At 46.2% G+C, this 27,582-nt stretch overlaps 1 protein-coding gene across 1 annotated transcript in view; it reads left to right on the forward strand.

Annotated features, from left to right (window-relative positions):
• The window catches only part of ABCA13 (ATP binding cassette subfamily A member 13), a 402,236-nt gene that overhangs the window by 61,188 nt on the left and 313,466 nt on the right, over nucleotides 1-27,582 (forward strand). Inside the window, exons 10-16 of the mRNA XM_045494253.1 lie at nucleotides 1,294-1,493; nucleotides 5,489-5,616; nucleotides 6,295-6,395; nucleotides 7,247-7,414; nucleotides 8,751-8,956; nucleotides 10,375-10,514; nucleotides 25,089-25,203. Coding sequence (XP_045350209.1) covers nucleotides 1,294-1,493; nucleotides 5,489-5,616; nucleotides 6,295-6,395; nucleotides 7,247-7,414; nucleotides 8,751-8,956; nucleotides 10,375-10,514; nucleotides 25,089-25,203 — 1,058 coding nt within the window. The remainder of the gene's footprint in view (nucleotides 1-1,293; nucleotides 1,494-5,488; nucleotides 5,617-6,294; nucleotides 6,396-7,246; nucleotides 7,415-8,750; nucleotides 8,957-10,374; nucleotides 10,515-25,088; nucleotides 25,204-27,582) is intronic.

The following is a 27,582-nucleotide window of genomic DNA, read 5'->3' on the forward strand; positions in this document are numbered from 1 at the left end:
CCCGCAGATCCTCTCGCTTTCCCCATACGTTGTTCCCTCTTTCATCGTGTGTCCTGCCCATGATGTGCCCTTCTCCCACGTGCACCCATCGGCCTCAGCTCCGTGATGCGTCCACACAAATGTCACCAGAAAGCCTGTCTTGGTGAGACATATGTGCTCACGATGGGAGGAGTCTGCTTCTGGCCTGTGGGATTTCCATGGGGCTGCCGGGTGCCCTCTGTGGGCGTTCGGATGCTGGGTTCCTGCCCCTGCAGGGCTTGGGTGCCACACGGTCTGTCCCTTTTACTCTTGCGTTGACAAACAGGGAGAAAGAGGCGGTGGCCTGCTTTCGTGGACGCGATGGTGTGGCTCGGAGTGCGGGGGTGATCACATACCGACAGCTTGGAGGCCGGAGGGGTTGGGGGGGGCTGGCGAGTTCCCGGCAGGGTGTTCTTCAGCGAGCCGTGGATACGGTGTGCAGCAGGGCCTGGGTGCCTGTACCCTCCATTCACTTTACTGGACATTATGTTACCTTTTCCTCACAGGACACGTATCTTGGTCTGTTTGTTTCCTAATGCCTATTACTGACAAGGGTCAAAATCTCTAATAGTAGATACAAGATCGTTACCGAAATGCAGGCGTGGTTATCCACCGGGTGGCACTCCGTGTATCTGGCACGGAAAGGGTCGAGGGCCAGCGTTGGGCCGACCAGCGCCAGCATGCTGGGTGACACGTGCACTTTGTGCATTGTCTGGGCGGCCTGCCCCCGTGGTTAATGAAGGGTTATTCAGCACACACGAGTGTTCACGATGCTCGTGACGTGGGCACGCAGCGTCTCTGTTGGCACGTCGATGGGAAACCGCAATACGAATTGCCTGTAGTATCGTGATCCCCGAGTCCGCGACGCAGAACGGTACCTAGTAACCTTGTGTTCGTTACAACGGAATCGCTAAGTATGGCAACGTATTTCCACCATGGCACGCATTTCAAACGTGTCAGTTTCGCTTTTGGGGCATCCGGGTCCTGTTCAACGATGTGTGTTGTTGCCTACTCTTTTGAAAAATGGCAGTGGGTGAGGGCAGGACAGATGGCACCTCCGCGAAAGGGCCGTGTGCCTCCATCAATGGCGATTCGTCATCTTCCAGTTCTGAACGGAAATTAAATTGTAAGGCAACTGACAGACATGCCAGTCTGCCAGCATCGTAAAAATGGGCTGTCTGTCCTCTCAAAGGCCCCATTAATATTTCTTACGCACATGCCATCAACAATAACGCGTTATTGTTAATAATAGTGTTTTCGTTTCCCAATGTGAAGGTGTTTGATCAGTGGCAAAAAGGCAGCCTGCTTCAGAAGGTGCTTGAAGGGGCTGCCCGCAGCCTGGAGGCTCTCGGCAATCGGTTTGTGGAAGAGACTGAGCCCCGGAAGGTTCTAGAAGCCCTGCACACTCTCCTTCTCATCCTGAGCGACGGCTTGGCAGCAGATGACCCCAGCGGCGACCATTCGTCTCCAAAGACGTAAGACATATTTTCGTTTGATTACTGGTTGGGCTAGCAACCCGGAACGTTACAGAGTGCACGATGAGACAGGGACAGAAGAATTCCGTAAAACCGCGGCTCCACGGAGGATTTCCAGTTAGCAGCTGGGAGACGCAACTGTATAGTGGATCATCCAGAATTGTTTGTGGTTGTCCCATCAGTTCAAATGCAGAAAACCACCCAGGGGGGACGTGTCTGGGAAGGTGTCTGGATTTCAGGTTATGTCTTTGACACTTGTTAAAAAATGAGCAAGGGGGGGCACCTGGGTGGCTCAGTCGGTTGGGAGGCCGACTTCGGCTCAGGTCATGATCTCGCGGTCTGTGAGTTTGAGCCCCGTGTCGGGCTCTGTGCTGACAGCTCAGAGCCTGGAGCCTGTTTCAGATTCTGTGTCTCCCTCTCTCTGACCCTCCCCCGTTCATGCTCTGTCTCTCTCTGTCTCAAAAAAAAATAAACGTTAAAAAAAAATTTAAAAAAAATGGACAAGGGGCGCCTGGGTGGCTGAGTTGGTTAAGCAGCTCACTTCCGCTCAGGTCATGATCTCGCGGCATGAGTTCGAGCCCCGTGTCGGGCTCTGTGCTGACAGAGCCTGGAGCCTGCTTCTGATTCTGTGTCTCCCTCTGTCTCTGCCCCTCCCCTTTCACACTCTGTGTGTCTCTCTCTGTCTTTTTCTCTCAAAATAAACAATAAACATTAACAAAAATTTTAAAAACGAGCAAAAACATGGTAGAGGTCCTTTCATGTAAGGAACTGTTTTCATAGCTCTTTTGAAATTTTGTATTGTCAACATGTTCTCATAAGATCCAGAAATATGTCGGAACCAGGAGAAGGTAGATCTTGTGGCTGCTTCGTTTTTGAGATCAGCAGAATTGACTCACGGATTGTCGATTCTGCTGCGACACTGGACCTCTGTCTTCAGTGGGTCCTGTCCTTGGCGGTAACTTGACCTGGTTGCAATCCTGCGTTGACTCTCCTTGGAGGAGAGTGAAAGATTTCTCAATGTTGTCTCAGAAGGGTTCGTTTCAAGCTACAGGTCATGGAAAGTTTTGCTCCTGTGCCTCCTGAAGGGAGGATTGTGTGATCAGAACTGCACGGGCCATGTCGTGTTCTCATGACCTACGTGACATACACGTGCATAACTGGACACACTTCCAACCCCCTCTGCCTTTTTCTGGAACCCGGTTGGGAAGCAGGATCTTGTTGTCGAAGGTCTGTCTGCTTTCCTGATTTACCTTAGGGATTGCCCCGGTACTATCGATGGAGCAGGTCACTTTAATGGCCCTACAACCCTCCCACGCACGCCCTGGCACTTTGGCCCAGGGGACAGAGAGCCCCAGGAGACGCCGGCTCTTAGCTCCTTCAGGGATCGGAGACGTGAGGGACTGCACCCCCTCGGAGGACCAGGTGTGCACAGCCCCTGCTTTCCCTGCCCCCACTCAGGGTGGGAACCGGCTGCTGTGTGCGCTGGGCAAGCCTCCCTTTGTCTCTGCACACACATCTGTTATATGGCCGTCTGTGACCCTCGCACTGGTGGCCTCCGGGTCTCTACCTCCCCACCCTGATGGTGCCTTTCTGGTTATCGGGCTCTTGGTCCGCTGCAGGGTTCACGCGAGACCCCCCAGGAGCCCCGTGCCTTCACTCTAAGGAAGGATCTGTCCCCCTTGGATGGCTGCAGCGGACCCGGCAGGGAGACCCTGTGGTGGGAACATGGCACACTTAGCCACTGCTCACAGGCGCCGGCCCGTTCCTGACACCTCGCCCAGCATTGTCTTCTCCCTCCTAAACTCACCTCCCTTCCCTCCATCCTCCCTTTTACAGGCCCACTGAGTTTCCTACAGACCTTTTAGGTTCTGTCATGTCTTGTGAAGCCTGTGTGTCTGCAGCGGGTTGCTTCCTGGGGTATAGACGTGAGCCCCACAGCGGTAGGTGTCACCCGTGAGCGACCGTGGCTCAGATCCCTGCATTGTCCTGTGCTGTGCATTCGCATCTGACCCCCTCCTGGCGCCCCCTCCTGGCGCCCTCCAGCACGTCCTTAGCTGCGTCTGTCGCTCTCTGTCCTTCTTTCAGACCTGTGTCTGGGGCTACCTCCCCCTGTCCATCCGTGGCTGCTCTTTAGTTTACGCCTCTCCGTGTGTCAGCCCCTCACTCGCCCACGGCCTCCTCCTCCAGGTCCTCGTGAGACCCGCACCACCCTCAGTGGGACCCTGCAGCCCCCGTCTGACGCCTGTGGTCCAGGACGCTGCAGCTCGTTACTTTCAGCCTGCTCTTGGCGACTGCTCACACCTTTTCTCTTCCAAGTCACAGTCCAGCCAGAAGAAGTGGGAAACCCCGCGACCCACGCCTGTGCCGGGCACCGAGGATGCCGGCTTTACAGGCAGGACCTCCTGCCCCAGGGCGATGAGATGCGGGAGAGGCCAGCCGGCGTGGGCACGGGGCCAGGTGGGGCCGGGGCTGGGGGTGGGGGGGGCATGTGCCACCTGTCACTGGGCTGCGGCCACAGATGCCTGGCACGGGTGCCCCCGGCAGCATCTGGGCCTCTCCTTCCAGCTCACGGAGGATTCTGTGTGCTTGCATAGATGCCCGAGGGTCGGTGCCCCCCTGCTGGGGCACTTGCCACCCCCCCCACTGTGACTCCCCATCTGGCTCTTTGCTTCCACATCTGTTTGCAATTTCAGCTCCTATCGTTGCAGACTCTTTCCAGCGGCTCCTCTGGGTTGTTTTTCCCCTCTTCCCCAGTGAGGCATCCTCCTTGTGCAACAGGCAGCCCCTGAGGCAGGGAGAGATCTCCGGTTCCCTGGGGTAGCTGTACAGCCTGTCCACCCATCCGCCCCTGCCACCCTGCCCCCTCTCGCCCCCTCCCTACCTCCAGCCACTGCCTGCCTTCCCATGGAGCGTGGCCTCTGCAGCTGGTCGCCTGGGTTGCTCTTGTGTCTGCGGGAGTGGACTCCCCTTTGCCTCCTCTCCCCACCTCGCTGGTACCCAGCGGCCTGGCTGGCGGTCCTCCCTGGACCTTCGAGAATGTTACAGCTGCTGCTAGTTCGCTTTTTTTTTTTTTTTTTTAATTTTTTTTTTTTCAACGTTTATTTATTTTTTTTGGGACAGAGAGAGACAGAGCATGAACGGGGGAGGGGCAGAGAGAGAGGGAGACACAGAATCGGAAACAGGCTCCAGGCTCTGAGCCATCAGCCCAGAGCCCGACGCGGGGCTTGAACTCACGGACCGCGAGATCGTGACCTGGCTGAAGTTGGACGCTTAACCGACTGCGCCACCCAGGCGCCCCGCTAGTTCGCTTTTGATGGATCCTGCCCCCCACCACTCACATCTTGATGTTCTGACACTCTTTTTAACATAATTTCTTCTGCCTGATAAGTGGAGGCTTCCGGGCAAATGCTTTTATTTTTCATGATTATTTTTTAATGTTTATTTCTCTTTGAGAGCGGGGGTGGGGAGGGGCAGAGAGACACGGTGGGGGGACAGAGGATCCGAAGCAGGCTCCGTGCCGACAGCCGCGACCTCGAACTCACAAACTGCGTGAGCAGGGGAGGGGCGGAGAGAGAGGGAGAGAGAGAATCTCAAGGAGGCTCCACACTGTCAGCGCAGGCCCCCATGTGGGCTCTATCTGCTGAGATCATGACCTGAGCCGAAGTTGGACGCTTCACCTGGACGCTTCACCAACTGCCATGTGTCCCCAGGCAAATGCTCTTAAATCTCACCTGCGGCTTTATTCCACCTCCGGCCTCTGCCGCGTGCAACTAGGTAGGAGTGAACTTTCCTGTTTGGGTATAAAGAGAATGTTTAATCCACATTCTGTCCCACGACTCAGCCCGTCGAGAGCCTGCAGTGAAGCCAGGGTTTTGGTCTGTGAAGACGGCTCCCGAAGCAGGGGGATATCTTCCCGTGAGTGGAACTTTATGTCCCCGGCTGGCACCCTGCGCCCATCTTCATCTTTTTTTTTTTTTTTTAATTTTTGCCCCCAGATTACTGTATCTACAGAAGTTGGAGAATGTTCTTCGAAACCTGCCCCCGTGGCCGGCTCGGACGAGATTGCTTCCGCTGTATGGGGCTCTCAGGAATGCGATAGCCCAGCATTTACGTTTTGTCCAAGGTAAACTGGCGTGGGGTCATCTGTCACCTTCCTGCTGGGAGCCTGCGTGACGTTGGCAGAAAAGCAGACTTGACCTTGCCCGACGCCTTTGCGGAGCTGGGAGGGAAGGGGCCCCAGTGTTGGTGCATCCGGGGTGCTGGAAATGCGGCAGTGAGCTCTGCGTCCTTCTGGAAATTTCCTAGCACCACTCACGCCCTTGTCCGCTGTTGCGGTGCTCAGGCTGGAAAGGCACCAGAGTGCATGCGTGCGTGATCGCCGTTCTGGCCCTGCTCCTGCTCCTGCTCCTTGGCGTTGGGCAGAGGGAACACCTTCCTGTCCTCCCCAGAAAGCCCTTCTTTGAGCTTCTGCTGACCAGTGGTGTTGTCCAAAGTGACACCAGGTGGACTGGAGCCTTCTCGGTGGACAAAGAAATGAGGACAGATGTTGCTTCTGGAGTAAAACCCCCTATAACCGTGACGTTGTCCTCAGGCGCTTTCGGGAAGCATGAAATGATATTGCAATACATTTTTCTCGGTTTTCCTCCCCCGGGGGAGATACTAAAATGTCTGGGAATGTGCGTGGTTTGCTGAAATGCGTGTTTGCAGAAGTCAGTGTGTTATTCACGGCCCCGTGTAGACATCAGGCTTAGAGAAGCCCGTTTTAGGGGAGTGCTGATACATCAATTTGTCGACCTTACAGAAGTCCTCGTGTGCCTCGAGAGGTCAGCCAACAGCTCCAAACTGGGCGGACCCGACCACCCGAAATTGGAAAAGGGCGAGTTCTTTTGGGAGCTGAAGCAGGTACACCAGGGCACCGGCAGGCTTATAAATGGACAGTTTTGGTAAACCATTCAGGAACATCCTGCGGTCTGCAGCTGTGCCCCTGCTGTGAGCTGTGCTAGCAAAATGGGCAAGGTTTCAAAGAACTTTGTTTTATTTTGGTATGTTGACTGCTACAGGGTTTTTTAAATTTTAATTTAAATTTGTAAGTTTTTTAGATTTAAAATTTTTATCTGTTTTGAGAGAGAGAGAGGAGAGTGAGCAGGGGAGGGGCAGAGAGAGGGAGGGAGAGAGAGAATCCCAAGTAGACTCCACACTGTCAGCACAGAGCCTGATGCGGGGCTCGAACTCATGAACCGTGAGACCATGACCTGAGCTGAAATCAAGAGTTGGATGCTTAACCGACTGAGCCACCCAGGTGCACCTCTTTTTTTTTTTTTTTTTAAGACTTTATGAATTTATTTGTTTTTTAAATGTTTATTTTTGAGAAAAAGAGAGAGAGAGAGAGAGCACAGGTGGGAGACGGGAAGAGAAAGAGGGAGAGAGAGAATCCCAAGCAGACCCCACACTGTCAGCACAGAGCCCGACACAGGGCTAGAACTCATGGACCCTGAGATCATGACCTGAGCCACGGTGGATGCTCAACCAACTGAGCCCCCCAGATGCTCCTAAAGACTTTATTTTTTAAGTAATCTCTACACCCACTGTGGGGCTTGAACTCACAACCCCGAGATCAGGAGTCATGTACTCTTCTGACTGACCCAGCCAGGAGCCCCAATTGCTATAGATTACTGGTTGTGGTTCCCCAGCCCTTTGAGGGCGAGTGTAAGCTTTTCTAAGTGTCCCCCCTCCCTCTCTTCTTTACCTTTCAGCTGTTGATGAAGGATACCGCTGACAGGTGCCTAAACGCCAGCTTGTCTGGGAGGGAGGCTTTCCTGTGTCCTGGCGTCTGGGAGGGCCTTGGGGGGCTGACGTGTCCCCAGGACTCCTTCAACAAGAGCAGCGTCTTAAACAAGCTACTGAGGTCAGCAGAGGACGCTGTAAGTAGCCACGGTCTGATCTTGTCCATGGATACCAATGGGTTTATTTTATTAAAAAAATTGTTTTTAAAATGTTTATTTATTTCGGAGAGAGACAGACACAGGGCATGAGTGAGGGAGGGGCAGAGAGAGAGGGAGACACAGAATCCAAAGCAGGCTCCAGGCTCCGAGCTGTCAGCACAGAGTCCGACGTGGGGCTTGAACCCAAGAACCGCGAGATCATGACCTGAGCTGAATTCAGATGCTTAACGGACTGAGCCACCCAGGTGCCCCATCCAATGGGTTTATTTTACAGGTTAGATCCTACATCCCGGATCCCGGCCACCCCTGCATTCCGTCCCTGCTGTCTGGCCACACTAGGTGTTGTGTGCCATCCGTCCAGCCCAAATCTCCTCGATAGTAGGCGGGTTTCCCCAAGAGCACCCCGAACTTTCAGACCGTGCTGCTCTGCTTCACTGGGTTCCGGGCTCCCCGTCCTGCTCCGTCCCTGGTTGCAAATGTGGAGATCAGGCAGAGGAGGGCCCTTGGGCATCATCGTCAGCTTGGAGCTAAGGTGCTCTTCCCGAGTTCCTGCCCTTTGCCGAGCGCTCCAGACGGCTGCAGCGTGGGGGGCCCTTTGTTCGTAAAGCTGATTATGTCACCTGCAATCCACGTTGTTCTCACTGGGCACGAAAACTTATGACACCCTTTGCCTTTTGGTGTCAGGATTACCTGGTTCATTGTTTTCCTGCGGTGCCGCTCCAAGGCAAGGGTAGGGCTGGAATGAGCACATGCCCTTGTGCATTTTGTTGGTTAATGGGAGCCAACGCTCAGCTTCTCTTAGTTGTGGAGCAGAGTGACAGGAGGCCGGTCCAGTAGGGGCCACAGGGGACTAGCTAACACGTGGGTCCCTTCTGCTCGATTCCTGGATGAACCTTGATTTTGGGGTCTCTTTGGTTGGACACGAGTCAAGACTCAAGTCTAGGACGGTCGCTTAGGTCATCAGACACCTGCAGGGCAAGGTCTTGGACTCACAGTCAAGAGAACCCTTGCTGGTGCGCCTGGGCAGCTCAGTTGGTGAAGCGTCCGACTTTGGCTCAGGTCATGATCTTGTGGTTCGTGGGTTCGAGCCCTGCGCCGGGCTCTGTGCTGATGGCTCAGAGCCTGGAGCTTGCTTCGGATTCTGTGTCTCCCTCTCTCTCTGCCCCTCTCTGTCTCTGCTTCTCTCTCAAAAATAAATAAACATTAACAACAACAACAAAGGAACCCTTGGTAAGTGAGACTGGGCGCGGGCTGCCTCGCTGGTGCCCGCACTGCCCTTACTGGTGTATCACAAACATTCTCTTTTCCTGTGAAGGATCGCCTTTTGCGAGAACTCATCGCTGGGCTCACAGATACGCCAGTTTCGGTACCCGGAGGGTTTCTGGGCTGGCAGGAAGTGGAGACACAGCTGGCGGACATGGGCCTGTCCTGCACGCGGCTCTTCCGGGTGCTGGGAGCTGCCGGCTCACCTGGGAACAGTGACCTTGCCGGTGACTGTGAGGACCAGCTTCTCGCCGCAGCGTAAGTTTGTGTGAGATGGGAAACCTGCGAACAGTTGGAAACCACGTGGTTCCCACCCCTGCTTCTCTGAAGTGATGGATCAGTGTGGTGTGTTCTACTTCTATGAATAGGGGAACATTTTGTTTAAATGTTTATTATTCATTCTTGAGAGAGAAAGAGACCGAGCTTGAGTGGGGGAGGGGCAGAGAGAGAGGGAGACACAGAATCCGAAGCAGCTCCAGGCTCCGAGCAGTCAGCACAGAGCCTGACACGGGGCTCGAACTCATGGACCGTGAGATCACGACCTGAGCTTAGTTAGGTGCTGAACCGACTGAGCCACCCAGGCTCCCCTTTTAATTTTTTTTTTTTTTAACATTTATTCATTTTTCAAAGTGAGAGATGCAGAGCGTGAGCAGGGGAAGGGCAGAGAGAGAGAGGGAGACACAGAATCCGAAGCAGGTTCCAGGCTCTGAGCTGTCAGCACAGGGCCCGACACGGGGCTCAAACCCAAGCACCTGAGATCATGACCTGAGCTGAAGTCAGACACTTAACCGACTGAGCCATCCAGACGCCCCTAATTTTTTGTTTTTATCTAAAGAAGTATTAACCTCTTTGGTACTTTTGGAAAGCATTTAAAAATACAAAATATCAAACAGTTCCTTTAATGTTTTGCCATTGGCTTAATCTTCCATGAGATTCTTAGCCTCCCAGAGGATGTCATATGTCTTTTTGTTTTTTCTTTTGATTTGCTGTGTCTTACATTTCCTGTATTATTGTGAAAGATTTTCCCTTTTTTTTTTTTTAAAGTTTATTTATGTATTTTAAGAGAGAGAGAGAGAGTGCAAGCAGGGGAGGGGCAGAGAGAGAGGGAGAGAGTCCCAAGCAGGGTCTTGATCCTGCAGAGTGCAAAGTAGTCTTGATCTTACGAACTGTGAGATCATGACCTGAGTCAAAATGTAGAGTCAGACACTTAACTGACTGAGCCACCCATGTGCCCCTTCCCTCGTTTTTCAAATCAGGGTGGGGCAATTCATAAGCAATAAAATACCTATCAAGAAAACTATTGCAAAAACAAACAAACAAACAAAACCATTGGGGAGCCTAGGTCGCACAATTGGTTGAGCGTCCGACTTCGGCTCAGGTCATGGTCTCGTGGTTCGTGGGTTCTAGCCCCACATGGGGCTCTGGGCTGACAGCTCAGAGCTTGGAGCCTGCTTTGGATTCTGTGTCTCCTCTCTCTGCCCCTTCCCTGCTCTCTCTCTCTCTCAAAAATAAATAATCATTAAAAAAAAAAAGAACTATTGCAAAGGTTCTAATTTCTGACATGAGTGGACCGCCGGGCACTTGTGTACATTTGCGTTTGGATGAATTTATAACGATCTGTCTTCTGGAAAACAGTGATCACATGTCAGCCTTCTCTGGATTCTTTTTGGTCGCAGGGTGTTTCATAGTCTGGAGCAGGTGCAGTTGTCCCTGGAAGAAACATCCTACTGGAAAGCCTTTGAGGGGTTTATCAGGAAGACCTGTGAACTGGTCCGTTATGTGAATGCGCCAGAAAGTGTCCAGAACGGTCTATCTGGTGAGTCCGTGGTGCTCCCTGCAGGCCCGTCGGAGCGCCCTTGAGCAATGTTGTTCCTAAGGGACACCCCTATTTAACAAAGGGGACCTAAACGCAGAGGCTGGCCAGGTACAATTTGCCACTGTGATGGCCACATTTGAGCCTCTGCCGTCTGTCATGGTGAGACCAGGAGTCCTGGCGTGACTGGTTATGCCAGAAGTTTCCGCTGGTGACCGGTTTTCCTCTCAGAACTGTCCCGGTTCAGCTGAGGAACATGTGTGTGTGCAGACCAGGTGTGATGGTCCCCGAGGAGTGCAGATGTACCGCCCGTGGGGTCCTTTCACTCACCCTGCACACTGGGGAGAACACCCCCCGTCCAGCCGGCTCCCCTCTTCCCGCACCATCCTCAACACCAAAAATCCCCTCGACTATGGATTTTACGAATTTGCGGCTGCATCACCCCCAGGAAGTCATTCTCTTGTCCCTGAGAGTGACTGAGAAGACGCCAGCAGGGTGGGGCTGGTGTTTCTGACTCTTCCTGGTCGGGAGCTGGAGGTCCGTGTCTGGCTCTCTTTGGGGACCGGCTTGCTCTGGTCGTCCGTGTGTCGTGCGCGCTCCAGCCTCCCCTTGGGACCCCTGCTGCTTCCACTTGGGAAGGGGAGTATCCTGTTCCTTTCCTGTGGCCATGTCCACCTAATCTTTCCTTCCTCCCTCCTCAGATGGCTGCTTTTTTTTTTTTTTGCTTTTATTTAAATTCCATTTGGTTAACATACAGTGTAACATTAATTTCACGTGTGCAATGTAGTGATTCAACACCTGCATACGTCACCCGGTGCTCATCATGTGTGCCCTCCCCCATCCCCATCGCCTGTTTCCCCTATCCCCCGGCCCTCCTCCCCTTTGGTGACCATCTGTTTGTTCTCTGCAGTTACGAGTCTATTTCTTGGTCTCTCTCTCTCTCCCCATGCTTGTTGTTTTGTTTCTTAAGTTCCACATAATGCATGAAATCATATGGTAATTGTCTTTCTCCGATGATCTATTTGGCTTAGCATTAAACTCTAGCTCCATCCATGTCCTTGCAAATGGCAGGATTTCATTCTTCTTGATGGCTGAGTAATATTCCATTGAATATATGTAAACCACATTTTTATCCATTCATCAGTCCACGGACATTTGGGCTTAGTCCATCATTTGGCTATTGTTGATAGTGCTGCTATGAATCTTTTTTATTTAGGTTTATTTTATTTATTTTGAGAGAGAGAGAGAGAGAGAGTGCGCATGCACACAAATGGTGGAGACGCAGAGAGAGAGGGTGAGAGAGAATCCCAAGCAGGCTCTGCGCTGTCAGCCCCCTCCCACGAACCGTGAGATCATGACCTGAACTGAAATCAAGAGTTGGACACTTAACCAGCTGAGCCACCCAGGCACCCCGATAATGATGTTCTAAACATCGGGGTGCATGTGCCCCTTGATTTCTGTATTTTTGTATCTTTGGGGTAAATACCTAGTAGTGCAATTGCTGGATCGTAGGGTAGGTCTATTTTTTGTTTTTGAGGAATCTCCGTACTCAAACTGCTGCTTTTAGAGGCTGGCAAAGAACCCCCTCTCTGTGGGTGTCGGCATCAAACCCGCTGGCCGCACGTCGGGTCTCTGATGTGCTGCAGGGCGCACTGAGCTCTGTACTTGGTGCGGCCAGGCTGGGCTGATGGCTGAGCCGCCTCAGTCAGGTGGATGTTCACCCGGTGCCGTAACTTCCGCGCCGTTACCTTGCCCTCCTTTTTATAGCCTGCTCCGGATCATTTCCAGAAACACAGGCTACAAGAGTGATATTCAGTATCAGTGGGAAGCCTGGGTCCGGAAGTCTCAATAGTGTTGAGAATCACCAACCTCTGTTGTGTTTCGTATGAATTGTTTCATCCAACCCTCATGTGAACCGTTGAGTTGGGTTCCATTTTGACTTCATTTTCAGATGGGGATATCGAGGCTCAGGATTATATCACAGAACTCCAGGTGTCAAAGGCAGGATACAGTTGTAGGAAATCTTATTCTGGCCCTGGGGGCTTCATTTCTGTCTGGACAATCCTCAATGGTGGGGGGTCATGCTGCCTAAAGGCGTGTTCCATTACAGAAACACAGCTTCTCAAACAACAGAGTTTTGTGGATTCTCTGTTCCTGTTTCATGGATTTTCCTGATTCATTTCCTATGTCGTGAATGTCCTGCTTTATCTTTATTATTTCCTTCTTTCTACCAAATTTAGTTTGATGTTCTTTTGCTAGCTTCTTGATTTTCAGGTTTACTTCTTTTCTAATAACTGCTATTAAGGCTATAAAGTTTCTCCCGTGCAAAGCTCTAATATATTCCACACAGCTAATATGTCATAGTTTTATTATCAATCAGTTCGAAATTTATTATGATTTCAGTGTTTTGCTTAATTTCCACTAACATGCCCCGTTTGGGGACATTTCGAGTTACTTCAAAAAAAACCCTCTGAATTTGTAGCCTAATTTAATGAAAGAACATAGTCAATGTTTTAGTCTTGGGAATTTGTTGAGATATGCTTTATGGCTCACGTGATTTTGCTAAATGTATGTGCTTTTCGAAAGAACGTCAATTCTGTCGTTGTTGGGTGTAGTAGTTATAGGTATTAATCAGGTCAAGTTTGTTAATCTTCTGTGGCTTACCTATTATCTGCCTGTTTTATCAGTTGCTGATAAAGAGGAGGTAAAATTTCCCACAGAGGTGGTAAATTTGTCTCTTTTCCTTTTAGCATTGTTACTTTTGCTTTATGTCATTTAAGTTGCATCATTAGGTACAAAAAGTTTGGAACTGACATATATTCTTATCAGATAGGCTCTTTTAACATTAGGGAATGATACTTCCTTTTTTTCTCTAGCATTGTCTTTGCCTTAAAAATATACATCATTGAAAAAAATATATGTACATTATTGGGGCGTCTGGGTGGCTCAGTTGGTTGAGTATCTGACTCTTGATCATGATCCCAGGGTCATGATACCAGGGTCATGGAATCAAGCCCCACATTGGGCTCTGTGCTGAACTTGGAGGTTGCTTAAGATTCTCTCTCACTCTGGGGCGCCTGGGTGGCTCAGTTGGTTAAGTGTCCAACTTCAGCTCAGGTCATGATCTCATGGTTCACGAGTCTGAGCCCCAAATTGGGCTCTGCGCTGACAGCTCAGAGCCTGGAGCCTGCTTCAGATTCTGTGTCTCCCTCCCTCTCTGCCCCTCTTCTGCTCGAACTTTGTCTCTCTCTTTCTCAAAAATAAATAACAAAAATGTAAAAAGAAGATTCTCTCTCTCTCTCTCTCTCTGCCTCTCTCCCCACTCACTCTCTCTCTCTCTCAAATACATAAATACATTTGAAAAAATATACATCATTTGTATTGGTATTAATGTTAGTATTTGCTGTAGTCTGAATTCTCAGCTGGGATGTCACTGGGGTTAATTTACTCCTAAGTATTTTATTATTTTTGATGTTATTGTTAATGGACCTGTTTTCTTAATTTCCTTTCATTTTTTAAAAATACTTTGTTTACTTATTTATTTTTAATTTTATTTAAAGTTTATTTATTTATTTTGACAGAGAGAGAGAGAGAGAATGCGTGGGGCAGGGACAGAGAGAGAGAGAGAGAGAGAGAGAATCCCAAGCTGGCTCCATGCTGTCCGTGCAGAGCCCGATGTGGGGCTAGATCTCACAAACCATGAGATTATGACTTGAGCCGAAGTCAAGAGTCGGGTGCTTAACTGATTGAGCCACTCAGGTGCCCCTAAAGGCTTTATTTTTAAGTAATCCCTATACCTAATGTTGGGCTCGAACTCATAACCCCACAATCAAGAGTTTCATTCTCTACTGACTGAGCCAGCAAAGGGACTTTTAATTTCCTTTCCATATTATTCATTGTTAGTGTTTAAAAATGCAACTGATCTTTGCATGTTGATTATGAATCCTACAGCTTTGCTGAGTTTGTTTATTATTTCTACATGTTTTTTGGGTGGATGGGTGGAATATTTAGAATTTTCTATGTATAAGATAATGTCATCTGCAAACAAGGATAATTTTACTTCTTCCTTTCCTATTTGAATATTTTCTATTTCTTTTTCTTGCCTAATTGCTATGGCTAGGACTTCCAGTACTATGTTGAATAGAAGTGGCCACGTCAGGCTCTGTGCTGACAGCTTGGAGCCTGGAGCTTGCTTCAGATTCTGTCTCTTTCTCTCTTTGTCCCCTCCTTCCCCGAAATAAATTAACATTAAAACAAAGTAAAAAAAAAAAAAGAAAAGAAGAAGAAGAAGAAATGGCAAAAGGGATCTCTCTCTCTCTCTACTTTTTTTTTCTGTGTCTTTTTTTCTGTCCTTTTTTTCCTTTATGGTATAGTCTGGACAGTTCTCTCTGACTTATTTTCTAGTTCACTGACCCTTTCTTAAGAATGCATTTCATCTACCATTAAGCTTAGTCATTGACTTCTCAATTTCAGTTATTGCAATAAGTTCTAGAGTTTCAATTTGATATTTTTATAAGTTTTATTAAAAAACATGCCTGATAACTCCAATAATTGAATCTCTTGAGTATCTATTTCTATTGTATGAATTTCTTCTTTGTATCACTTCTTATGTTTTTTATGCACTTATTTTTCAATGTTTATTTTTGAGAGAAAGAGAGTGAGTGAGCAAGGGGCAGAGAGGGGGGCGGACAGAGGACCCAAAGCAGTCTCTGTGCTGACAGCAGAAAGCCTGATGTGGGGCTCAAACTCAAGAACTGTGAGATCATGACCTGGGCTGAAGTCCACTGAGCCCCCCAGGTGCCCCTATGTGCTTGGTTTTGACTCTATTCCAGACATTATGTATTAAAAGTTATGGAGATAATTTGATACTCTGGATGTTTTCCATCCTTCAGATAGGCTTTTTGTTTGTTTGGTTGTTTATTTCAACAGGCAGTTAGAGTGGGGGGCATTTCACCTTAATTCAGCTGGAAGTTGCCTCATTTTTTTTGAAGCCTGGTGTCAGTGTCTGTGAGATCTCACCTGTTTGTTGTCTGTTCTTACTGCTAGAATGTAGTCCTTTGAGTTCCCAACATGACACTGTGGTGTTGACCGAAGACATTGTTTCCTTCCTGGCCCTGAATTCCAATTTCTCTCCTTGTTTTGTGAGACTTTGGAAAGTCCCGTTCACTTCTCAGCCCCTTAGCCCTTGCCTTTGTTTTTGGAAGGAGCCGTGGCCTTCGATGGAGAAGTGGCTTTAAGGGGCTTCATTTCACCTGCCTTTTGGATCCGGGCCCCACAAATACTCATGGCCTTGAAAGTTGTCTGATGCCTTCAACGACTTTAAAAATCTTTAAAATACATGATCTATCTTTTCTAGATGTTTCTAGTGGAAAGGTTGGGCTAATACAGTCTGGCCCTGCCATCTGCAGAACTGCCCATTCCTGTTCTTGTTCAAAGCTGGTGTGCGTGTCCCCAGCCCGTGGGTGACAGAGCAAGGCTTCCGCCTGTGGATTGCGGTTGAGTCCTGGCAAGCTCTTGAGGGGTGAAGAGTGAGCTGGTAAAGGACTTGGATGTTGGAGGCAACCTGGTTAGTTTCATGCCTTGGCTCTGCCACCGACTGGCCATCAGGTTGGGAATTTCAGCTTCGTCACCCATAAGTGGGCACAATCATATGAGGACTTAGCAAGTGACTTCTTAGCAGAGTGTGTGAAGTGTGTTGCATGTGAAGCACACTGAAGAATAAACATTAAAGTGTGTGTTCCCTGGTGTGCCGGGAGCGCGCTCTTTTGCATCAGGCGCCGTAGGGGAAAGTGCTTCCACAAGGCAGAAGCAATCCATTCAGGGGTGTGAGTTCAGAATCCACCTTTCGAGGAGGAGGAGATTTTTTTCTAATTTAATTTTTAGTTGTATCAAATTAATACTTAGAATAAGGTTAAAAGGTCAAGTATGGGACACAATGAAGACAGAGGTCCTCTTTTCAACCCTCTCGCATTCCAGTGAGGCAACCTCATTCAGCTCGGCATTTTGATCTGTGTCTTTCTGAATACTGTGCCTGACCTATAAATGCTTGATTTTTTAAATAGTGAGCTACTGTTTGTTGACTTCCCACACGGAAGGTGAGGACTACTCCTTCTTTTTTCTTTTTTTAAAGACTTCATTTTTTTTTTTAACGTTTATTTATTTTTGAGACAGAGAGAGACAGAGCATGAACAGGGGAGGGTCAGAGAGAGAGAGGGAGACACAGAATCTGAAACAGGCTCCAGGCTCTGAGCTGTCAGCACAGAGCCCGACGCGGGGCTCGAACTCACGGACCGCGAGATCATGACCTGAGCCAAAGTCGGATGCTTAACCGACTGAGCCACCCAGGTGCCCCAAGACTTCATTTTTTAAATAATCTCTACGCCCAACGTGGGGCTCGAACTCACAACCTCGAGATCAAGAGTTGCATATTCTACCGACGGAGCCAGATGGGGGCTGGCTACTCCTTCTATGTGTCCCTCTTTTCCATATGGGTTTATTTCCCCATCTTACCAATGTGGTTTTATCACATTCTGGCTAATTCAACACGAAGGGTTTAGGGAGCTAGTTCCACGTGAATAGTGCTCGTGTCTCAACCGTGTGGCAAATAGTGAATACATACGCTTTCTTGTACGCCATTTTGTCTTTCCTGAGTTGATGATTGTCTCGTCCTTTCCATCTGCGAGGTTTTACCTCTTGGGCATTCAGCCCAAGTTTTCGAAACCTGTCAAATAATAGCAATATGGTCAAAAATATGAGCTGGTCCATACATGTCCTCTTTTTTGGTCCTTTTGGCTTCACCCTCTTTGGTCTTTGCGTTTGGTCTTTGTGGTTTGGTGGTCCTCAAGGACTGGGCATCCCTTCCTGGGAATTCCTTTGCCTTTATCCCTTTGCTTTTCTGTGTTGGAACCCTGCTACCTGCGTCTCATGTTTTCTCTTTCTTGGTTTGCTGTCTTGTTCTAGACAAGCGGCCTGGCGGGGGTGATGGAGGGGACGTGGGTCAGCATTCCTCTTTGTTCACAGTGTCGTCCAATCTATTCTCAGTCCCCCTAGCCCTGCACCCCCCGGTCAAAATCATGTGCAGACGCTTGTCCCTCCGGCGCAGGGGACTTGTGGGCTTTCCGCAAAGAAGGTCCGCTCCCCTCTCCTCGTCCTCTCCCTCTGCAGGCGGGAGCTGAAGCCCCTGCTTCTCCGCCAATGCTGAGGCCTCTTGTCCACTTCCTTTCCTGCTTCTTGGTGCCGATCGCTCCCATCGGCTGCTGCTCTCTTTCTCCTCTTCCTATCCACGGGATTACTCACTGTGTTCTCTGCTGCCATTTCAGGGATGCTTTGGGAACGAATAGAGATGAATGCGCGTGTCCAACCTTCCATGTCGTCAGGGAAAACCTTGGACAGGTACTCTGGAGGTGGTCCAGAAGAGGCTCGATGTCTGCTGAGCTAGGCTGTTGTAAAGCTCAACGGCTACAAGGATGTGGATCACTGTTAACCAGAGATCCCAGGGCTAGATGGAAAGTCTCAAGAGAGTTCTGGTTAGCGGGGAGATGGACAGTCTAGACATGGGTGTCAGCTCAGGGTGCTGGGGCACAGAGCAGGTGATGACAAGTAACGGGCAGGACGTGAGTTGTTTGCACTTAGAGAGTGTGGAGAATTTGGCGGGTGGAAAACTATGAGGGAAAAGGGGTCAAATTCTTTAAAAAAAAATTTTTTTTAAGTTTATTCATCTTTGAGAGACAGGGAGAGACAGAGCATGAGTGGGGAAGGGGTAGAGAGAGGGAGACACAGAATCCAAAGCAGGCTCCAGGCTCCGAGCTGTCAGCGTGGAGCCCAACACGGGGCTCGAACCCACAAACTGTGAGATTGTGGCCTGAGCTGAAGTCGGCTGCTTAACTGACTGAGCCACCCAGGTGCCCCGGACTTGGACGGATGGCTTTTGGAGGCCGATGAGCTCGGTAGCAAACATTGCTTCTGGTGCAGAGTTTAGTGAGCAGGTCTTGGGCTTCCATTGTAACCAGTTTTCTCCTTGGGAAAACAGGGATTATCTGGCCTGCTTTATCGGGTTCTTATGAGGACTAAATCAGATAATGTGTGTAAATGGCTAGCACGGGACTTGTAGGCCATTGCGTGAGACATTCCTTTCCTTCCACACAGAAATGAGTGCCAGCATTATAATGAGTCACAGACAGCAGCCACGGAGTGGACTCTCGTGGATTATGTTTTCTTCTTTTGTTTAGAAAACTTGTTCGACGTGGCTTGGTTTTTTGGTAGCATTACCCTTTCGAAAATCTGTTATGAATCACACACACCCGTGCTGATTTTCACGATTGTTACTACCTTCCTTTTCCCTGTGTGATTTCACTTGTGAAATAGATGCCAGAAAAGTTAAATTACTTGCCTCAAATTAGGATTTCTTTCTTTTTTTAATGTTGATTTGTTTATTTTTTTTATTTATTATTTAAAAAAAAATTTTTTTAACGTTTATTTATTTTTGAGACACAGAGAGATAGAGCATGATCGGGGGAGGGTCAGAGAGAGAGGGAGACACAGAATCCGAAACAGGCTCCAGGCTCTGAGCTGTCAGCACAGAGCCCGACGCGGGGCTCAAACCCACGAACTGTGAGATCGTGACCTGAGCTGAAGTCGGACGCTTAGCCGACTGAGCCACCCAGGCGCCCCTGATTTGTTTATTTTGAGACAGAAAGAGCGCATGAACGAGCAGGGGTGGCACAGAGAGAGGGGGAGAGAGAGGACCCCAAGCAGGCTCAGAGCCATCAGCGCAGAGCCCAATGCGGGGCTCGATCTCACGAACTGTAAGATCATGACCTGAGCCGAAATCAAGAGTCGGATGCTTAACCGACTCAGCCAACCAGGTGCCCCAACAGAGAGAGAATCTTAAGCAGGTTCCACACCCAGTGCAGAGCCCAACTCGGGCTCGATCCCACGACCCTGGGATCATGAGCTGAGCCGAAATCAAGTCGAATGCTCCACTGACTGAGCCACCCAGTCGCCCCAGCAACTATAAGTTTTAAATTAGGTCTACGATGAATTCTGAGATAATTTTTGTATATGATGTTGGTGTACACTGAGTATTATTTTTTTGCATATGGAGATCCAATTGCTTCGGAAAGATTTGTTGTGAAGATTTTCTCCACTGAATTATCTCTGTCCCTTTGTTAAGTAAATTACTCACATGAATGGGTCTTTTCTGCCTCTTCTGTTCCAGGGGTGTGTTTGTTGCGAAGTTTTAATTTTTGAGTTTTATTGATGTAAGTACTCTTATTTCTATATGTCAGTTATCCATTTATTTAAATAATCTCTAATTTCTACTTAGACATGAACTAACCTCTAATCTCTACACTCAGTTGAGTGTAATATAATAACAATAAGCCAGGTGCCCCTGATTCTTATAGTTTTAGTGTAAGTCTTAGCATCAGTGTTAGCCTTCCTACTTTGTTCTTTTAAAAAATTGTTTTAGGGGCGCCTGGGTGGCTCAGTCGGTTAAGCGTCCGACTTCGGCTCAGGTCATGATCTCGCGGTTCGTGAGTTCAAGCCCCGAGTCGGGCTCTGTGCTGACAGCGCGGAGCCTGGAGCCTGTTTCAGATTCTGTGTCTCCCTCTCTCTCTCTGACCCTCCCCCCGCTCATGCTCTGTCTCTCTCTGTCTCAAAAATAAATAAACGTTAAAAAAAATTTAAAAAATTGTTTTAGGGGCGCCTGGGTGGCTCAGTTGGTTAAGTGTCTGACTTCGGCTCAGGTCATGATCTTGCGGCTCGTGAGTTCGAACCCCGCATCGGGCTCTGTGCTGACAGCTCGGAGCCTGGAACCTGCTTTGGATTCTGTGTCTTCCTCTCTCTGCCCCTCCCCCGCTCACACTCTGTCTCTGTCTCTGTCTCTGTCTCTCTCTCTCTCAGTAAAATAAATAAACATTAAAATAAAATGAAGTAAAATAAAATAAAAAAATTGTTTTAGCAAGGCCTGGTTGACTCAGTTAGTGGAGCGTGCGACTCTTGATCTTGGCATTGTAAGTTCGAGCCCTATGTTGGGCATACAGATTACTTAAAACAAATCTTGGGGCGCCTGGGTGTCTCAGCCGGTTAAGCTCCAACTCTGGATTTTGGCTCAGGTCATTGTCTCTCGCAGTTGATGAGATTGAGCCCTGAGTAGGGCTCTGCATTGACAGCAAGAACCTCTTTGGGATTCTGTCTCTCCTCTCTCTCCACCCCTTCCCCTGCTCACATACTCTCTCTCTCAAAATAAATAAATAAACAATTAAAAAAATAAAATCTTTGAAAAAATTGTTTTAGCTATTCCAGGTCATCTGAATTTTAGAATCTGCCTCTCGGTTTCTCAAAATTCTGTTGGAATTTAAACCAGGATTGAGTTCACTCTCTGGATAAATTTAGGGAGAATGACTTCTTAACTACACGTAGTCTTCTGATTCATGAGCACCGTGTATCTCTCCATTTGTTTATGTCTTATTTATTTTCTTCTTTTAAAATTTCTTAATGTTTATTTATTTTTGAGAGAGAGAGAGGCAGAGCATGAGCAGGAGAGGGGCAGAGAGAGAGGGAGAAACAGAATCCAAAGCAGATGCCAGGCTCTGAGCTGTCAGCACAGAGCTTGATGTGGGGTTTGAACTCACGAGCCACGAGATCATGACTTGAGCCAAAGTCAGTCGCTTAACTGACTGAGCCACCTAGGCGCCCCTGTTTTCTGTTAGTAATTTCGTTGTAGTACTCTTCAAATCTTTTCTCAGGTTATCCCTATGTATTTAACATTTTTGAAGCTTTTGAGATGCTACATTGAGATGCATAACTAGGGTAGGTAAGCCCCCCTCGATAAGATATTTTACCTTTTCATATGTTGTTGGATTCAACTTGCTAAAATTTTGTCTAACATTTTGCATTTGTTCCATGAGGGATGCTGGACTGTAGTTTTCTTTTCCTTTGATGTCTGTCTTATTTTGGTATCAAGGAAATCCTGGCCTCATAGAATAAGTTGAGAAGTTTCCTCTCCTTTCCAATTTCCTGGAGGAATTTGTGTAGAATTGGTATTATTTCTCCCTTTAACATTTGGTAGAATTTAGTAGTGAAGACATCCCAGCCTTTAGTTTTTTTCATGGGAAGGTTTTTAAACTATACATTCAATTTCCTTAATAGGACTATTCAGGTTATCAGTTTCTTCCTGAGTAAGCTCTGGAAGAATGTGTCTTCCAATGAACTTGTCTCTGCCATGTAAATTGTCCACTTTAGTGTCATGGTGTTTTTTTTCCTGCTATTCCATTATTATTCTCTTTAAAATTAAAAAAAAAATTTTTTTTTACATTTATTTATTTTTGAGACAGAGAGGGACAGAGCATGAACGGGGGAGGGTCAGAGAGAGACGGAGACACAGAATCTGAAACAGGCTCCAGGCTCTGAGCTGTCAGCACAGAGCCCGATGCGGGGCTCGAACTCATGGACCGTGAGATCATGACCTGAGCCGAAGTCGGTCGCCCAACTGACTGAGCCACCCAGGCGCCCCTATTATTCTCTTTTAAAAGATATTTTTTTAAAAGATTTTATTTTTAAGTAATCGCTACACCCAACATGGGGCTCAAACTCCCGACCTTGAGGTCAAGAGTTGCATGTTCTTCTGACCGAGCCATCACGTGCCCCCCTTATTATTCTCTTAATAGTATCGAATCTGTAGTAATATCACCTCTCATACTTGTTCTCGGTAATTTGTGCCTTTCTTTTTTTCTTGATCACTTTGCTTTAGAGGGTCATCAATTCTATTGATCTCAAAGAAATAGCCTTTGGTTTTGTTAATTTTTCTGCAATATTTTCCTTTATTCTATTTCCTTAGTTTTCACTTTGATCTTTACTTTTTTCTTTATTCTACTTACTTTAGGTTTAACTAACTTATTCGTTTAATATTTATTTATTTATTTTGAGAGAGAGAGAGCGAGCAGGGGAGAGGCAGAGAGAGAGAGAATCCCAAGCAGGTCCCTTGCTGTCAGCACAGAGCCTGACATGGGGCTCAATCCCATGAAAATCAAACTGAAATCAAGAGTCAGATGCTTAACTGACTGAGCCACCCAGGCACCCTGGGTTTCACTGACTTTCTAGTTTCTTACCACAGAAGTGGAAGTCATTGATTTGAGACCTTTATACTTTTCCAGTGTAGGTGTTTAATGTATAAATTTCTCCTTGAGTACTTTTTTAGTCATATCCAACAAATACTGCCATTTGGTTCTCTGATTTTTATTCAGTTTTAAAACACCTTTTCATTTACCTTTTGATTGCTTTTTGGATCCATGAGTTATTTCAAAGTGTGTTATTTAGTTTCCAAATAGTTGGGATCTTCCAGATACATGTCTGTTAATTGATTTCTAATTTAATTGGTCAGTGAACATTCTTTATATGACTAGAATCCTTTTAAGTCTTACTGAGCTCTGTTGTTTGGTCTAGAATATGGTCTGGCATGGCAAATGTTCTGTATGTACTTGAGAATATGTATCACGTTGTTGGCTGGGGTGTCTTAACTAAATGTCAATTGGATCGTGTTGGTTCATGGTGTTCTACAGATCTGTGTCCTTGCTGATGTTTTGTCTTCCTGTCGTATCAGTTATCGGAGGGCGTGTTGGGATCTCTGACGGTCACTGTGGGTTTGTTGATTTCTCCTCGTACTTTATATTGGTTTTTGTTTCATGTGCTTTGTATCGCTTCTCGGCCTTTTGGCTAAGATGTTTCATGTGCTTTGAGGCTCTGTTATAATGCCCATGAACATTTAGAACTACTCTGTCTTGATTCCTCGATGCCTTAGCAATATAAAGTTACAGTGATATTATCATCTGAAGTCTACTTTAGTGCTTTTTTTTGCTTTGTGTTAGGGTGGTATGTCTCTTCTGTCCTTTTACTTTTATTTATGTCTTTCATTTCAAGTGCATTTTCATATGCAACATACAGTTGGGTCTGGTTTTGTCCATTCTGAAAAGTTTTGCCTTTTTTTTTTAATGTTTACTTAATTTTGACAGCGAAATCAAGGGAGAGGCAGAGAGAGAGGGAGACAGAGTATGTGAAGCTGGCTCCGTGCTGACAGCAGAGAGCCCAATACAAGGCTTGAACTCATAAACTGTGAGATCATGACCTGAGCCAAAATCACTCAGCCGAAATATCTACTCAGGCCTCTGCCCATTTTCAAGTCAGATTTTTTGTTGTTGTTGAGTCGTATGAGTTCTTTATGTATTTTGGATATTAGCTCCCTATTGCGAATATCATTTGCAAATATCGTCTCCCGTTCAGTAGGTTGCCTCTTTGTTTTGTTAGTGATTTCCTCTGCTGTGCAAAAGCTTGTTAGTTTGATGTAGTCCCAATAGTTTATTTTTGCTTTTGTTGCCCTTGCCTGAGGAGACAGATCCAAAGAAATACTGCTCAGACCTATGTCCAAGAGTTTACTGCCTCTGTTTTCTGTCAAGGGTTTTATGGGTTCAGGTCTCACATTTAGATCTTCGGTGCAGTTTGAATTTATTTTTGTGTGCGGTGTAAGAAAGTGGTGCAGGTGCATTCTTTCATATAGCTGTCTGCTGTACTCTACCCCATTTACGGAAGATACCGTCTTTTCACTATTGTGTACTCTTGTGTCCTTTGTTATAGATTAATTGGCCATAGAAACATGGGTTTATCTCTGAGGTCTCTATTCTGTTTGATTGATCTATGTGTCTGCTTCTGGGCAGTACCACCCTCTTTCGGGGCAGTTTTGATTGATTATTTTTTCTCCTAAGTCTGGGTCACGTTTTTCTGCTTCTTTGCATGCCCGGTGATTTTTGATTGGATGCCAAACATTTTGAGGTTCGCCTTGTTTCCTGCTTGCCATTCTGTTTTTCTTATGTTCTTGAAAACAGTTTGATCCTTTCAGATCTTGCTTCTAAGGTTTGTTAGGACTGGAGCGACACTCGGTGCGGTTGCAAATATTCCCCAGGACTGAAGCGAGACTCATCGTGTGTCTTGTACTCATTGTTTCGTGAGATTGTGGATTGTTCCGGTCCGGCTGATGGAAAGAGAATTTGTTCCTGGCCCATGTGATCCCCGGATACTTTTCCGGAATCCTTTTGGGTGGATCTTTCCCTGGTCTCCGGGTGCTTTGTCATCTGCATGCACTGGTTTGTCCTTAGCTGGATAGTTGAAGGAGGCAGACAGCGGGGGCTCCATCTATATGGCTCTGTCCTTCCTGGGAGTCTGTTCTGTGTATCTGTGCCGTCTTCCAGACTCTAACCTTCATCCCCTCTGCTCAGGGTGCCTGACAGTTCCGGCTCAGTTCCACCTCCTGTGTCATGGCCTGGATGCTCTCCTGAAGGCAATAGACAGGATAATCATGGGTCTCACCTTGTTTATTTTCTGTCTTCTATGGATCACTGTCTCCATTGCTTGACGGCCGGGATAGTTGGTGTTGGCCAGAAGTGGGAGCCAGATCACAAGGATTTCTAACCCTTCTTTGTTATATTTTCAAACACATTAACTGAACCACTATAGTGTTTTTTGCTTTGGCAGATTTGACTGTTGTTTCCAACTTGAGATCAATATATGTAATGCCATTCTATTTAGCTTTCTCTGAGGAATCTCCTTGTTATGAAGAAAACATGGACTGGGAAATCATCACTGATAATTATTTTGACTTTTTGAGTAACTTACTCAAGTCTCCAGCTGCTTCCGTAGCCAGGTAAGTTTTCAGAACCCAATTTCCAGGTTTCTATGTAACTATTACCTGAAGACAAGCAGAATCTAGTTGTAGGAAATGCTTTTGCTTTAGAATGTGAGCTCCTTATTTGGCTACTGAACAGTGTTTCATATTAGGTGTTCAATAAACATTTGCTCCATAGAGTGTATATGACTAATGTTTCCACGGATTTTGAAAAGAAAAACAGATGAAAATAGTAAAATTTTCTCTGAAAAGCATGAGTTATAATAGATACCCCAAAAAGTGCAATCTTTGGAAAATAGTCTCATCTAGTTGCCTGCTTGAGTCATGGCATCAGTGATTTAAGATTCTGGTAGTTTTGGAGACTTTTGAGGAGAGAAGTGATCTTTGGAATTAAATCTACCAGATTATATGCTATCCTGCTACTTTGACATATGCATCGTGGTAGAAATTTTTATGTATAATTATGGATATGTTATATAGTTTATTTCTTTAATTTTTAAAAACATGAGTCTTTCATTTTATTTATTTATTATTACTTAAATTTTTTTTTAATGTTTATTTTTGAGAGAGAGAGAGAAAGACAGAGCATGAGTGGGGAAAGGGCAGAGAGAGAGGGAGACACAGAATCAGAAGGAGGCTCCAGGCTCCGAGTTGTCAGCACAGAGCCTGACGTGGGGCTTGAACTCACAAACTATGAGATCAAGACCTGAACCGAAGTCAGACGCTTAACTAAGTCACCCAGGCGCCCCTATTTATATATTATTTTTAAGTAAGCTCTACACTCAATGTGGGACTTGAACTCACAACCCTGAGATCAAGAGTCGCCTACTCTACTGACTGAACCTGCCGGGTGCCCTGAATATTATGTACAGTTTAAAGCACACTTTATTGTTCATGGGTGTGCTGGGAAGAGATGGGACAGAAGCTTTGCATTAGAGCATAGCTTTCAGACTCAGGAGTGGAACCTATTCTATGAAGTTTGCTAAAAATACAAATTCCCAGAAGCGCTAGACATTGACTGTGTGTAGGAACCAGGTTTCTGTAGATTTAAGAAATTCTCCAGGTGCACAGCAAAATTCAAGAGCTGTTCTTCAACATCTCTCTGGACCTAGGAACTGTCACTCCCAAGAAACTTTTAAATCTCGGGGGTTAGTGGACCAAGGAGGAAGAGCACGGGACACACCCCCTAGAGAGTCAGTCCCTTGCTCAGTTTGGATTTACAATACCTTACTCTCCTGAAAGTCTCAAATATTTAGATGCCCTAGAAAGACAGCAGTAAACTTCGTCTGTCTATGCTCCGAGGGCATGTTTCATTTTATAGCTGTAGACCCAGAGCAGCTGGCATAGTATCTGTCATGATAGATGCTAGGTAACTGGATGTTGACCTAATGAATGAGTGAAGAAATAAAAATAAGGATGGACATTAATCGTGATGGGTATGAAGAGTACTGGGCCTGGAAATAGAAACCCTGGGCCATGTCCTGTTCCAGCCGTATAATCGTATAAAAATAAATATAGATTTATAACAAATATATAAATATATATTTGTGTATATATATTCATTATATATTTATGTCATATATTTATAAATATATTATATATTAAATATATAAAAATATATATAATATATATAAATTATATATAATATATAAATATATATAAGTTATATATAAATATATATAACTTATATATAAATTATATAATATATAAATATACATAAATTATATACAATATATAAAAATATATAAATTATATAATATATAAATTATATATGATATATAAATATATGTAAATAAAGATATAAATATATAATATATATTTAATATATAATATAAATATATATAATTTGTATAATATATAAATAATATATATTATAATAAATATATATTGTATATTATATATTGTAATAAATATAAATATGAATATAATACAAATATAAATAAATAAATATTTATATAAATATAAATATAAATATATATTGATATATAAACATAGATATAAATATAAATACAAATCATATAAATATATATAAAGTGGACAGGTAGCTCCTGAGTTAATGGAAGTTAGTACATTTCCCAAGTGAGGACTTCTATTTATTTATTTATATTTATTGAAAAACATTTTTAACATTTATTCATTCATTTATTTATGTAAAAAATATTTAATGTTTATTTACTTTTGAGGGAGAGACAGAGTATGAGAGGGGGGATGGGCAGAGAGAGAGGGAGACACAGAATCCAAAGCAGGCTCCAGGCTCCGAGCTGTCAGCACAGAGCCTGACACAGGGCTAGAACTCAGGAACTGTAAGATCATGACCTAAGCCGAAGTTGGACACTTAATCTACTCAGCCACCCAGGTACCCCTGGCTTTTATTTCAATGTTTATTAATTTTTGAGA

Source organism: Leopardus geoffroyi, chromosome A2 (genome assembly GCF_018350155.1).
Source record: "Leopardus geoffroyi isolate Oge1 chromosome A2, O.geoffroyi_Oge1_pat1.0, whole genome shotgun sequence".
Lineage (NCBI taxonomy): Eukaryota > Metazoa > Chordata > Mammalia > Carnivora > Felidae > Leopardus > Leopardus geoffroyi.